This window comes from Panthera leo, chromosome B2 (assembly GCF_018350215.1).
Source record: "Panthera leo isolate Ple1 chromosome B2, P.leo_Ple1_pat1.1, whole genome shotgun sequence".
In the NCBI taxonomy this organism is placed as follows: domain Eukaryota; kingdom Metazoa; phylum Chordata; class Mammalia; order Carnivora; family Felidae; genus Panthera; species Panthera leo.
The window spans coordinates 33,445,540-33,460,844 of record NC_056683.1 but is presented as its reverse complement, the minus strand read 5'-3'; the positions used below and the strand labels follow the sequence as shown (position 1 = coordinate 33,460,844).

At 46.5% G+C, this 15,305-nt stretch overlaps 1 protein-coding gene across 8 annotated transcripts in view; it reads right to left on the bottom strand.

Moving 5' to 3' along the window:
• The window catches only part of ANKS1A (ankyrin repeat and sterile alpha motif domain containing 1A), a 179,091-nt gene that overhangs the window by 65,245 nt on the left and 98,541 nt on the right, over positions 1–15,305 (bottom strand). For all 8 annotated transcript variants that reach the window (XM_042938509.1, XM_042938507.1, XM_042938511.1 and 5 more), the window contains one exon: positions 7,261–7,850. In XM_042938509.1, the coding sequence (XP_042794443.1) occupies positions 7,261–7,850 (590 nt within the window). The remainder of the gene's footprint in view (positions 1–7,260; positions 7,851–15,305) is intronic.

Below are 15,305 nucleotides of genomic sequence, written 5' to 3'. Positions count from 1 at the left end.
AAAGAAAAATCCTTCAGGTGGAGAAAGCTGGGGAAAGGCCTCTCCTTGATGCCACCAGGAAGAATAAAGAATGAAAAGGAACGGTACATGAGGAAAGTGAGGAAGAAAGTAAAAGACTGGAAAGGGCATAGATGAACAGGGAAGAAAGAACAGAGGGGAAACAAGGAGATTAAGAAAAAAAAAAGAAACAAAACAGGAGTAAAAAGGTAGGAAACACAGGGAGGGAGAAAGCTGGAGAGGAGAGGAAAGCATGGAAATGAGGACAGAGCAGATAAAAGCCAGGCCTCCCCAGACTCCTGTGCTAAATGAAGTGGCAGCCACAGGGAGAGGCGCCCTTCCAGGCCAGGTGCCAGCCGACCCACCCTTCCCGGCAAGCTGTCCACTAGGAGGCATGATGTCACCAAGAGCTGTTTGGTGGGGTGGGGGTGGGGGTGGGGGGTTGGGCACACCAGTCCTCTCCTCACTAACTGCAGAGCCAGGACTAACTCTGGCTTACTCACACCACTATGTATGGTGTGCCCATGGAAATGCCCATATATGTATTTTCAAATCTGGGCTAACAAAAATCACTTGAATTTATCAGACAGAAAGGCAAAACTGTTGATTCAGGACTGCCTAAAAAATAAGTGAGATTATTTTTAATATTACGAAAAAAAAACCAAAAACAAAAAAAAGCTCTCAATCATACCAGACCACTTAAGACCAAGGCAAATTCTGAGCTTCTAGGATAAAAGTTGTGACTCCTGTGTGCACCAGGAAGCAACTTAGACCCTCCAGGCTCCAATCTGTCCCCAGAGGTAGGAGTATCACATTCTTGTCTGGAGTGGGCTGGCTAGGCTCAGCAAAAAGACTATACAGCATGCTTGTTTACATACTAAAGAACAATACAAACTGCAGACTACGGGTGTGGAGGAAAGTTTAGCCACAGTCAGCAGAAACTCAAGCTCAAATCTCTTTATTTTATATCTAAGTCTTTTTTCTCCACGCACACCCAACCCTCAAGGGTTAAAAGCAACCAAAGCCTCTGTGGAGTTGAACCAATCAGCTCGTCTCTTGATGACATCATGCCTCCAACTGGACAGTTTGCCGGGAAGGGTGGGGCGGGCCAGAGACCCGGCCTGGAAGGGCGTCCTCCCTGCTCCTGCCCCTTTTCTCACTGAGGGATCCGAGAGCCAAGGGTCCCCTCTGCTACCATTTCAGATGAAACCAGGCCATTCCCCAAATCCCTGGCCAGAAATTATTCTCAGTTTGTACAAAATGTATACAAAGCACATCGTCCCTGCTCTTTACCCGTTTCCCACTTGTTTAATATTTATGAACGCTGATTACAAAACACACATTTATCACTTAAGCCTTCAGCCAAGTTTTAAATTACTCAAATGTTTATGCTAAGTAGACAAGCAGCCTTCTGTGGTTTTCTCTTTCATAAACTTCAGTCCCACTCAAAGGCAGGTATGTGAGAGACCTATCTGATCCCAAAGACTATACACATTCAAGCCACAATCTGACCAGAAAGTTATTTTTGTTCTTGCGAGGTCTTTATTTCAGACGTTAATTGCTGCCGCTGCTGCGGTGTGCACTCGTGGGTGCAGAGGATGTGCGCCGAGCAGAGACAGAGGATGGAAATACATCTAGGAGACGGTGATTCTGGGGCACACAGCTGAAACGCTGACGACACCCGCCACAGCTCTACGGAAAGAACGGGCTTCTTCCCTACAGTTGGAGGTGGGACAGGCTTCAAGTTAGATGATGCATCTCTCCTGTTTCCCAGCACCCTGAATATCCACACCTTCTAGCTCATCTGCAAATGAAGATTAATTTACAATTTACATGCACGAGCCATGTTTACTGCTCCAGCACACAGCCATCTATGCTTGCTTACGCTTGATAGAAACAGTGCTTAAAAATGTTGGTATCACTCAGGGTCCTCTCAGGAAAAAGACGGCACATTCAAACGGGGTGACCAAAGGAGCTTAGTAAAGGGACTATTATTATTATTTTTAAAATATGTATTTATTTTGAGAGAGAGAGTGAGTGGGGGAGGGGCTAAGAAAGAGAGGGGGAGAGAGAGAATCCCAAGCAGGCTCTATGGTGACAGTGTGGGCCGAGGGGCTCAATCTCATAAACCTCATAAGCTGTGAGATCATAGACTGAGGGGCTCGATCTCGCAAACCTGAGATCATGACCTGAGCTGAAACCAAGAGTCAGAAGGTTAACCAACTGAGCCACCCAGGTGCCCCAATAAAGGGATGGGGTAGAGTAGGGAGAGAGTGTAACAGAGAGAGAAAGCAACAAGGGAAGAGAGAAACAAGGGAGAGAGTGAGTCACAGCCAGGAGTCTCAGGTTGGAAGCGTGAAGGGGAGGAACTAGTTGTCAGAACCCAGAGACAGCAGCTTTTGGGAAAGGTCCCTCGGGGGACAGCTGGTCTTCAGTAGGAGGACACAGCCAGCCCAAGATTTCTTTGGCCTGGTGATGCAGTCCATACAGATCCACCTTCTGGGGCACACAGGCAGGTGGAGAAGGGTAGGGAACATCCCCGAAGGGCAGATGGAAGGTACCCTGCACAGTGTCTAACAACAGGAGAACAGTTGAAGCAACAGCCAACACACCAGCCCTGTGATATAGCCACGTAACAGAATACTATGCCTCTCAGAATTCAGATCTGAATCTGGATCTTACGGACACTGCCGTGGTAAGATGCCCACAAAATGCAGTAATTAGGTAAGAAAAACAAATTATAAATCAGTAAATATATTAAGACCCCAAATCTGGATATACATCAAATGTTAACAGAGGTTAATAACATGTAGAGAGATGTAGGTGATTTTCCCATTCCTGACTTATATTTTAAATGTTTTGTTTATGTATAGCTTTTCAGTTAAACTTTTATTACACCCCTATTCTATCGGGCATCGTTAAGATAACAACGAGAGCTTTGACTTTTAACTGGTAAATGGAGAAAGTATCTACTGAAGCTTGGATTTAGATCTCCTCTGAGGCTGAGCTCTTTTAAAAAGCAAACTCTATTATTTTTCGTTACTGAAAATCTAACCGAAAATAGGGAGAATGCTAGTGTCATAATGAACACCATCTCAGGGGTCTACCTTAACCAGGCTAACTTTTGGAAGTCCTCTTGTTCTGGGTAATCAGCAAGGGCTGCACTAGGCACCTGTAAGGAGCAGTCTGTATCTGGAAAAAGTGACTCTCAATCTATCAGCTGTACAGGTTTCCCAGCTATGGAACATCAGCCCCAATAACCAGCCAACCAGCCACTGCTGGCCATTATGTAAAAGAATACATTTGAAAAATAAATAGTAGAGAGGGCTGCCGATTTCCCCCCGACTTCTCTTCTCTTCTCCTCTCAGGGAGTTGGCAGAAAGGCTCATTAACTTCTTAAAGAACAATGGGGGGCTACAGCCCTACTTTTCCAGGCTGGGCCGACTCTTCTGTCTCTGGGGTGGGCCGGAGTCACGCAGCAGGTCACGGGGTGAGGGGCTTGAACTCCACTGCTTCCTGGTCACTCTGCCAGCACCAGACAACCCCCCCCCCCCAAAAAAAAAAGTTCTGCTTTTCTTAAGTTCTGAAGACACTCTGGGCCTCAGTTCCCATTCTCCAAAGCTTTAAGCACAATAATAATACAAATATCTACCATTCGCTCAATATTTTATGCATCTAGAAACTGTGCTAGGCACTTACACATCTAACTGGTAAAAACGCCTCTGAAACACAGATTTGACTGCCTCTGTTTCACAAATACCGGTAACAACACTGAGGATTCCTGAGGCCACTCATGCAACAAGGTGGAGTTGATGGTGGAGTGGGGGCTCAAAGCTGGGTCTGCTGGCTCTGGAGCCTGAGCCCTGTGTATTACCCTGCACCGCCTTCTAGAAGCAGCCTGGCAGACTCGCCCACAACCCCATCTGTGCTGGGATCACCGCCGCCTGGGCCCCACAGCGAGCGGAGTTGGACCCACGCACCTTCAGAACAGCTTTCCCCACCTCCCGGGGATCTAATGATGAACCAGAAAAAAAAAAAAAAAAAATCAAGCACAAGATACGGTAAAGCAGCCTTCAGGCACTGGTCAGGGGTAGAGTGGGGAGCAGTCATTAACTAATGCCCTGTTCCAGGAAAGTCTGCCAAAGCCCTGTGTGTAGGGCCAACCACTGGGGGAAACACTTCTGAAGTTTCTCTTTAGCTAGAGATATCCACAAAAACCAAGTATAATATGACTCGAAAACAATGATGAAGGATTTCGCATGAAGGGCCCTGTTAATATTCACTCTTGGTCTTCTGAATTCTTTCCAATGAGACCTCAGTTGCCTTAGTTTTTCAAATTTGAAGTGTAACGCTGCTTCTGGTGATTCAGTCACATCACGGACTAGCCCAGGACACCTAGACCTCATACAGTCCCTGGGTTCACTGCACCTACGTGCAATCTCTACCTGCAACAGAAATGTTAGCATATGAACCTCCTCTCACTAAGGTGCCAAGAGACAACTAGTGTGTTACCCCTGAGGGCCAACTTCAATTAAAAGCTAGGCCATGCTTCAGTGATTTCATGTCTCTTCTCCAGGAGGAAATGGTGGAGCTCGTAAGACTGCCTGGCAATGCCACGTGGTAACAGAGCACGGATATCCTGTGGCGAATCACCCAGCATGATCTACCTCTAGGCTGGAAGAGGTATGCTCAGGAGATGAGGCCAAAAAGAAGAGGTAATTGGTTAGACTGGTAAAGCCGTCTTCCAGCCCATTTGAAGGATTCTGAGATATTGCCTTCATTTCAAATCAAAATACTCACTTTTCAGCCTCATGTTCAGGCCCCTCCCACTATCTGGTCCCAATCTCACTCCCTCATTTCTTTTTCTTTTTTTTTTCTAAGATTTTATTTTTTTTACTTTGTTAAAAAACATTTTTTTTAACATTCATTTATTTTTGAGAGAGAGAGACTTAGTGCAAGCGGGGGAGGGGCAGAGAGAGAAGGAGACACAGAATCTGAAGCAGGCTCTAGGCTCCGAGCTGTCAGCACAGAGCCCCATGCAGGGCTCGAACTCACAGACCGCGAGATCATGACCTGAGCTGAAATTGGACGCTCAACCCACTGAGCCACTCAGGAGCCCCATAAGGTTTTATTTTTTAAGTAATCTCTATACCCAACGTGGGGCTTGAACCCACCACCCCGAGATCAAGAGCCTCATGCTTTTCTGGATGATCCAGCCAGGTGCCCCTCTACCCTTATTTCTTATGCTCCCCTATACAAATTCTACACTCTATAGAAACGAAATGACCTAAGCTTTCCCAGCTCTACACCTTTGCTCATGCTATTCTCTTCTCCAAGGCCCTTTCTTCATTCTTCTAGCTTCAACCTGGTTTTCACCAAAACACTTGGCTCTTTAATTCCACTCCCCTTCTACCCTTTTTCACCTCTTGTCTCCACCCTCCCCACCTCCACTGATACTTATTCTCCATGGGCCCCTCCTGCCATTTCAGAGCACACTGTATTTACCTTTTCTTTTCTTTTTTTTATAAATTAAAAAAAATTTTTTTTAATGTTTATTTATTTTTGAGAGAGAGAGAGACAGAGCACAAGCCAGGGAGGGGCAGAGAGAGAGGGAGACACAGAATCTGAAGCAGGCTCCAGGCTCCAAGCTGTCAGCACAGAGCCCAGCTTGGGGCTTGAACTCATGAACTGCGAGATCATGACCTGAGCAGAAGTCAGCCACTTAACTGACTGAGCCACCCAGGCACCCCTCTTATAATTTTTTAAAAATGTTTATTTTATTTTTTGAGAGACAGAGAGTGAGCGGGGGGAGGGGCAGAAAGAGAGGCAGACACAGAATCAGAAGCAGACTCCAGGCTCCGAGCTGTCAGCACAGAGCCCAACAAGGGGCTCGAACCCACAAACCGTGAGATCATGACTTGAGCCGATGTCAAACGCTTAACCAACCGAGCCACCCAGGCGCCCTGGACTTATCTTACTCTTAAACTGCTTAACCCTATACTTGACTGTAAATGAGTAAAAGACAAAGGCAGAGCACACATTCCTACAAACACACAAACTCTGTGTGTCATCTCCCATGGGCCAGGGAGCTCTCTCACTCAAACTGATTTTCCTCAAGTGGCCTAGAGTCTAGTACGGGCTCACCAAATCTTGGTTTATGAACCAGTGAAAACTTTCTACTGCACAGGATACCTCAGCCCGACTACCCCAAACCTCATCTTATCTGGAGAGAAGAGTGCAGTAGGAATTGCCTCCGCCCTGTTCCCACACCGGGAATGGGATTCACTCTGGTTTACATAACTTTGCAGCTGCAACGTGAACAGACTTGGGTAGGGCATTTAGTGTACAGATTGCTCAAATGGATGTGTCAGCTGCACTGTTCCCCTCCTCTCAGAGAGCTAAATTCATCTCTTGAACGTGTTCCTGGGAGATAGAGCCAGTCCCCTTCAAAGGCAGCTTCCTCTCAGCAAGAAGCCTGCAAGGGTAGCACTTTCACATTCTCTGGGTGTTTACCAATCTTTGAGAAACACATTCTTCTGCCCAGTAAGATATGTCACAGGTCACCGAAAAATATTCGGGTACATATTTCTAGCTACTCTATAACAATGGTTATGAAAGGAACCTGGGCCTCAGACTCCAAATGTTTTCTCCTCACTAATCTCTCTTTGTTTTTGGAACCACCTAGCCCTCTGCCTCATCAACCCGGGAATGTGGGACGGGCAGAATGCTTCTGCTGGGAGAGGCGTTTGGTCTGCAGGGGAAGGCAGTAAGAATAATCACAGAGGAGCGGAGAACAGAAAAGCCCCACTCTGGTCCCCTTTCAGCAGGGTCTCCCAACGCCCACCCCCTCATCCCCTCCTGGCTAACCCTGGATCTTCACTCTTCCTCCTGAAGACTCACACAAAGTTCTCTAGCTGTTCTTAAGCATCTTTAGGGTGAGCACGACTCCCTCAATGGTGGCTGATGGGACCCAAATATTTCCAAACAGCATGTCATTTCTAGGAACTGCCTCTCCCTCGGACCTGCTCTGCCTGGGGCCTCCACCCTCCAGTTTACCCGTGAATGGACCTTTCCTTTGCCATCTGGGCAAGAAGATCCCCTGCCCTGGCAACGTGGGGCCTGCCTCCTCACAGCTGCCAGAAACACTCTGGTCGTAGCGCGAAGGAACCAGGGCAATCCTGGCTCATACGTCCTGGTCCCGGGAGTCAGCGCACAGGGGAGCCGTGGTGGGCTGTGGCTCCCTGTGACGTCACATGGCCTTACCTCATCCCACTCCGAGGCGAAGGAGGGCGATTTCTCCAGCCTCTTCTTCCCGATGCTGCAGTTGGACAAGGACTCGCTCCGGCTCCCCATTGTAGCGTCCTCCGTGGGTGAGCAGGTCAGGAGATCAGAGTCAGACTTGGACAAGCTGCGGCTGAGTTTGAGTTCAGCTTTGGGTTTGCTGGTGGGAGGGGCTCGGCTTCTAGCCCCACTCCGGTCTCTTTCTTCCTCGGCACCACCAGGGTGTTGAGACGCCGTGTGAGTCAAAGTTTCGGGGTGCGATTGGCTGTTGGTGGTGGGCAGGCCAGCTGGGTAACCCACTCTCTTACTCTGGTCCAGGACACTGGGCGGGGAGGCTCCAGGAGCGTGCACACCCGTCTCCTCCAGCTGCATGCTGGCCTCGTGACAGGCGCCCTGTGCGGGGGACCCTTCTGGATGGCTCTGGCCAGTGGCAGAGAGCAGCTGGAAAGGGTCCTGCCCCACCTCACACACCGGGGAGGAGCCGTGGAGGAGACCTGAGAACTGCTCTGGGACCTGCCCGTCCTGCCCCTCCGCAGAGTCCTGGCTCCGGCTGCTGCTGCTCCGCCTGTGGTCTTGGAGTGGACGGAGAGACAGAGAAATAAAAAATTAAACGTGGCAAAAATCAACAAAGTTCCAATGCAGCCAGCGTACGGCAGAGCTGAGGAATTCAAAAACAGGGAAAGAGGGAAGCTGGATGGGCTGGAGAGAGGACAGAGGGAGAGAAGAAGAGAGGGGAAGGAAGAAAACAGTTTTGTATTGTTCTTAATGTTCAATTTGTACCCAAAGTTGGAGCATTTATGAAATTCCAAACACTGGCCTGATTAATGCTATCTGGCAGCCCTCCCTGTTGCTAGGTCTCTGTTAACATTAACGACCAGACCTTGCTATATAAGGCTAACAGTGCTGACTATATCCTACAGAAAGGACACGAGTAAGGGACAGAGAGCAAACACGGAGTAAAAGTGAGAAAGAAAGAGAGAGAGAGTGCCAGCGAGCAGGCGAGACTCACTCCTGGAACATCTGATACATTTCCATAAAGGCCAAAGTGTTATTTAGAGCCGCCCGCCCTCCCTTCCTCTGGCAAGCAGCAGCAGAGGGGAAAAAAAACGGAGGTCATGATCTACAACCTGCAACTTCTGGAATTCTTTAAGGGAACATGCAAAACAAAACAGCAGAGAAGTAACTGCTTCCTTCCTCACAGGGGGCTGTTCAGGGTTCCACGCCTCATCCTTCCTTCCTCAGGGAGCAGAGACTTTTCTGTTCTTTTTTTTTTTTTTTTTTTTGAGAATGTGCACATCTCACTCCTTCCAAAGCCTCCCAGCTGCTCCTATTTGTTTAAGTTTAACCTCAGTTGATCCACTGAAAACAAAACGGTCTAATTTGTCAATGCCAAGAGATATTTGCAGCTCTCTCAAGACCTCCCCAACATCCCCAAAATCTGACACTACTAGTTCAGGAGGCCAACTACTACTGTATACTCACCCAAGATATCAAATGCCTCTGCCCTGAAGTGGCATAAATAATTGACCAAATCAGAGTCCCACGCCAGGATCACACTGGGACACCCAAGGGGCTCGCCCTGTGTGAACTCTCACCCATTAGGGATTTTCACCCACATCAGCAGCCCTGTGCCCAGTATGAGCTCACATTCCTAAGCTAATATTCAACGTTACCTGCTCCGTAAGTGGAATCTACAGCACAGATACCAAATGATTCCGTAGTCTGCCCAAAGCTCCCAAGTACTGTTCGTGAGATCAGAGAACCTTAGAACTTGAAGGGGCAAGGTCAAATATTTTTACAGATGAGAAATCCAAGGCCCTCGGGCCTTTGGTGGTTTTGTCCAAGGTGGCGGGGGAGAAGACTTTAACCTAGGCTTTTCTGATCACCTGGCTCTGGTTCTGGCTATGCTGTTCTCTAGCTGTGTGGCCTTGGCACTGATCTCATCCTGCTGGGCTTCAGTATCTAAAATAAGTAGGATGGACTGCCTGGTCCTTAAAAATCCTTTTTATGTAACAATGGTGATGACAATCCAAGTCTCCACCATGCTCTGATGGCAAACTTCTCCTCCTCAGGGGCTGCTGCAGATCCCTGCCTGGGTGCCTCTCCTGCTACTGCCTGCATAGCACCCACGCTCCTTCACCAGCCTGCCTGCAGCCCAAGGCCCCTTCTTGAAGCTCAGTTCCACAACTGAACAGGGTCGTCAGGCAAGGAGGGGAGTTTATAGACATGATACACTAAAACAGAGTCTTCACCGGGAACGCCAGTGTCCCACAATGCTGGCTCTTCCAACGCGGCCTTTAAGGATGGGTCCCAACAACCAGTTCTCATAATGAGCCCACTGCCCTGAGGTCTGAGTAGGGACATGGTTCCATTCACCCCACTTTCTCCAGAAGAATGGTTCAGTCTCCACAGTCTGTTCAGCTTTTGGCAAGCCTGCAGAAGCTTCAAGGGGGCAGCCAATTAGTTCCACTTTATGGCTCCGATTACTTATCCACAGGAGCCCAGAAGTATGAACTTTGGCATCTCCTTCCTCTACACTTGACTGCTTCAGGATTTTCACACCCCTAACTCACAAACTCTATATCCCAAAGGTCAGGTCCAGAGCACTAAACAACTTGAATCTTTTCTCTAGGGAAGAAGAAATGCTGCATATGTAAGAGTTTCTTCCAGCTTAACTTAGCCCCAGGAAGCCATGACTTTAGGGCTATGAATTTCACATATGACAACTGAAAGCATGAACAAGAATGCCCCGTAGTGTTGTGCAGTGGGGCCAGAGAAGACGACATGCAACCATCTTATGGGGGTTCAAACCAACAGCACTTCCTAGAAGAGGATGATGGGGAGAGTCAAAATTGCTACCTCTGGGACCCTACCCTAGTGGCCAATTTCCTACAGATTCCGGCCCAAGGCGCAATGTTCCTCTGACTGCATTTGAATACAAAAGAGGACTTTGGTAACAGGAACACAGGCTTCTATTCCTTTGTATCAGCATCTAGCTCCTTATTTAACAATATTTTGGGGAGGGAGGGGAGTTCAATGACAAAGGAAAACACCAGAGTCCAGAACTGGGAGTTAGCCTGGCTCACACTGCCTGGGTGGACCTCAGAACCCAGGCTGCAGAGAATGTTCTGTCGCTGTGGGAGCTGACAATGAAGGCTCTGTCTAACAGCCACCCATTCATGCTAGCCATCAATGAAGAAAGAGAGACAGATGCCAAGAGCTCAATACCAGACAGATGCCGGGGGAAGGAAGTGGGCAGAAAGAAGGAATGGAAACTTATGGAAGGAGGAAATATGTGAAGAGGAAGAATTGCTGAGGGTCATAATCCCATTAGAGAAAATACAATCTACCAATACTTTATGGGGTATAAGAAATCACGGAAAGGGATTCTTATAATTACATGACTTACCCAGGCAATTCCCTAGGAAAGACACCTTGGTATTTGAAAAGCTTGTCAAGATCTAAGACCTTCAGGATCTTAATAAGCCTCATAAAAAACTATATCCAAGGCTAAGCTAGATTTCCTGGCAAAATCAACAGGTAGGAAAAGAACTACTCAGTGGTCCTTTCCTTCTGTAAAGTCAGGATAATATTGGGTCTCTTAGGGCATTAATATAATGTGTTAATATAATATTAATATAAGGCACTGATCATGAGCCAGAGAGTGAGCAAATTACTTAACTTCTCTGTGCCCAGTATTCTCACCTACAATTTTGGAATCATAATAGTACGTACTTCCTAGGATTGTTGTGAGAATTATACATGTAAAGCACCCAGCACCACATTTGGCACATGCCAGCCCTCAATAGATATTAACAATTCTTATTATTCTCCGCACAGGATCCATTACAACATATTTTGCTCACGGACGAGACCAATAACTTGTCTGTTCCTCGTAGGTTTGTGCAAAAGCTCACCAAACACAGCATACGTGACACATACAAACATCCATTGCCTTCATCATCCTTACAACTCTCGACAGCAGAAGGAAGGGACAGAAGGTAATAGAGCAAGAAGGGCTGAAGTGAGATACAGGCCCCAGAACTGTGGCTGTAACCACCCACTCCATCAATAAGCACATGCAAAATGTTTGTCTTCAGGGGCCACCCAAGAGATAAAAAAGATGAAGACACTGAGTGTGCTCAACGGGCTTACCAGCTATCCAAAGAAACTAGCATATGCACAAGTGACGAATTTCAGATGAAAATTAATAGATACATAAACCAAATGCACAGTGAGCAGAAAGGAAAGTGTGATTGCTTTCAGCCAGAAGGATTCTCAGAAGACGTAGCTTTTGAGCAGGGCGTTGAAGGAGAAGTAAGGTCTTGATAGGCTTAAAGTTTAGTGGAAATACATTAGAAAAAGCAGAGACAGGAACCTCGGTGCCTGGGCACTCACAGACTTTCAGACTCGCAGAAGAGAATCCTCAGGCCTGAGGCTTTCCCTGACCGGGAATCACTGCGCTCCCACCTTAGAACTACGCAGCTTCTGGGGCGCCTGGGCTCCAACTCGATTTCAGCACAGGTCATGATCTCACGGTCATGAGATGGAGCCCTGTGTAGGGCTCCACGCTGGGCGTGGAGCTTGCTTAACATTCTCTTCCTCTCTTTCTGCTCCTCCCTGGCTCGTTCCCGCGTGTGTGCATGCGCGCACTCTTTCAAAAAACAAACAAAAAAACTACACAGCTTCCACTCCTCCTCCCATACTGCCTTCAGCCATCCCTACAACCTGCCCTTCTAGGAGAGAGACAAGGGGCTAGGACACAGGGACAGCTGTTTCCTTACTCTCCCCATATATCAAGGCCATCTGCTCTATTGAGTAGCACACAGCAGCATGCTAATTCCCAGCCCCTTCAACTTTCAATCTTTATTCATTCTGGGTGTTCATTTTCCTTTTACCCTGTGAGCCGCTGAAGCAAGGGGGTCTTCTGTGCTGCATTTTAATTACTATGATGATCCACGGGGGATCTCAAGGACTTTTGAACAATAACATTTTAACATTTACACATTTTTCAATCACCCCCCTCCCACCCCCGTCTGTTTAAATTAGGGCAAAAAAATGCAGCGTGTGTGAGAACTTGTAAGTCAAATCAACCCTCGGACACAGAGAAGAAGGTTACTCTGGCTACCCAGACTGTTGTGCCTTCTTCTTTTCCGTTAGGATTGGAACGCTCCAATTGCCCAGTGGCTATGGTGAGCACCAGGAACTGGGTGTGTCCAGGAGAACTCCTAAGTCCTTGGCTACTTTTGGAGAGCCACCGTGTTTTCCTCAGAAGGAAGGGGCCGACTAGGTTATGCAGGGACTTGCTGGTGACTATGATCCGATAAGACAAGTAGACCTAGCATCCATTCTCTGGTCCACGACAATCAGAGAAACAGAAAGAGACCTGGACTGGGATTCAGGAGGTCCAAGTTATAGTCCCTCCCTGGGTCTTTTTTTAAAAAATGAATGGCTGTAAATGCATTGTCTAGGGCTTTGACATTTAGTATGATTTGACACTGATTAGATGAATTAAGTTCCCTTTTAGTTCTATGATGCTAAGAACGTGAATAGCAGCAGAGCTCTGGATGAAATGATTTAACCTCATGGTTAAACAGGCTTTTTGGATTCAGCTAGACTGGGGCTTAAGACCCAGCTCTAACACCAAACTTCTTTCTCATCTATTAAACAGTGATAAAAATAGCCCCTACCCGGAAGATTTGTCATGAGATATACAATGACCTAATCAGTGTAGATGAACTCAGCACATGGCCGCCCATAAGAAGCATTCATTAAATGGTAGCTATCATTATCATCATTTTTCATTTACAACCATTTCCGAACTGCTCTTCATGCTAACACTGCACCCAGAGGCTGGTTTCCTTTCTCTCGACTCTGCAAAGGAGACTGGTTTCTTCTAAGTGGCCCTATACTCTAGATAGAATAAAACTCAAATGCCAGAGAAGGTCCTGTCGTTCTACAAGTTCAGTTCAGGGTGATGTGTGCCAGCACAGCGGGGGAAAAACTTTCAGGTCAGGAACCTCCACTCACTGCAGCACCCACAGGTACAGCCCAGCTTTGGGACTCGGACTATTCTACTTTGACTTGGTCCTGATTACCTGACATCTCCCCCGTTTCCTGAAACTCCTCTTGAAGAGTCTGTCCCCTCTCTGTGGCCCCTCAAACTTCCCTATTTAATACACCAGCTCTGCTTGGATCAGTTTCCAACCAGCCATGATACTTAACCGTGCCTAATTTAACAGCACACTTGCTGTCTCTATTTCCCTTGATCTTCTGCCAGTTCCAGCACTGGGTATTCACAACCATTTGCTTTCTCTCCTCCAGTTGCTGGAATGTTGAGCCCTGTTGAATACTCAAGAAACAACTGAGTCCTCAGCTGGCTTCCAATAGCTACAGTGTATTAGGTACTAGTTATTCTATGCTAGACATGCTGCTAAACACTTTCTTTTTTAATATTCACAACCATGGGGTAAGAATTTGAATCCCTACTTTACATGGAGAAAATGAAGCTTAAAGAAGTTAAATGACTCCTCAAGGTCACCAACCAGTAAGTGGTAGAGCAAGAATCCAAGTTTACTACCAAGCCTAGCTACCCTTTTATTCATCTCTCGAAAACTGTGGTATCACCATAAGATTGATTCCTCATTTCTCCCACTCTTTTTAGACTGTCATCTTTCCCACAGCACCTATACTCTTGGGTAATGACATCAATTTCCTGAGAAGACTTAGATCGGACAAACTTCCTTACCTGTTCTCAATACCACACATGTCAAACCTTGGGGATAATTTGATCTCTTCCCACCTACCTCAGGGAAGTATCTCCCCATCTTGAATTTCACCAATAGCCTTCTAACTGCTGAAGCCTTTTTCTAGTCTTCACTGCTTCTAGCTCTTTCTATTATCATGTGACACAGTTTACCAGTTATCCCTGGTACCCACTCTCCCCTTCCTGCTTGGTCATGGGGTTTTTTGGATTGGGTCAAACCACCTACATTAAAGACTACATTTCCCATCTTCTTTGTAGTTAGGTATAGTCACATGACCAAATTCTGGCCAACGGGTTCTAAGAGAAAGTGAAACTTTTGAGAACTATCTTTAAAGTTCTCTCCTTTTCTTTCTTCCTATGCTGACAGCTTGAACTTGAATAGTCATCTTGAACCATGATGACAGAAAGAGACTGGTTTCTTGAGCATCATGAAATGTCACGCTAGCCCTTGACTTCTTACCTCTGGACTTCTGTCTTATTTAAACAACAGTTATTTTGGGGTTTGCCTCACATTCACTTCTCACTCAATTTCCTCACATTGGCTTCTATGACACTGCATTATCCTGGTTATCTTCCTATGTTTCTTTACCCTTGTGCTTCTAAATATAAATTATATTCTTGACTTCTTCAATCTCTCTAGTTTTTCCCTCAGCAACTGATTATCTTTTATGTTAACCACCACCTCAACTTGGATGATCCCTGAATATGCATTTCTAATCTTTCTATCTCTCTTGAACACTAGACCTACATTTCTAAGTTATTTATGAGGTATCTTTCCCGATATTCATTATCTTTAATATCCTTAACATATGCAAAACTGAACTTAACATCTTCCTTCAAACATGTCCCTTCTCAAGCCCCTATTTCTGTCAGGTGCACCATATTTTCCCAAATAACCAGGTTCAACACCTAAGAATCATCATGAATACCCCCTCTTCCTGATTCTTCCACATTTGATTGTAAGGTCCTGTTAATTCTACCACCTCAATACCTCCACCATCCATACCCTTCCTTCCTATCACTTCGTACTATTAGTTTGGAGCCTAATTTCCTTCAAGAGATTCCTTGAAGTCTCTTGACTTCAGGATATTCCTGCCTCTAGTCTCTCCCAACTGCAATCAAAGATTCCACAATTATACATATGTAAAGCATGGCTTCAATCCTGCCATCTTACTCGAAAAGCTTCAACAACACTGCACTATCTTTGTAATAATGACTGACATTTGAGATCCAATACTCTACACAACCAGTTCTTTGTTTG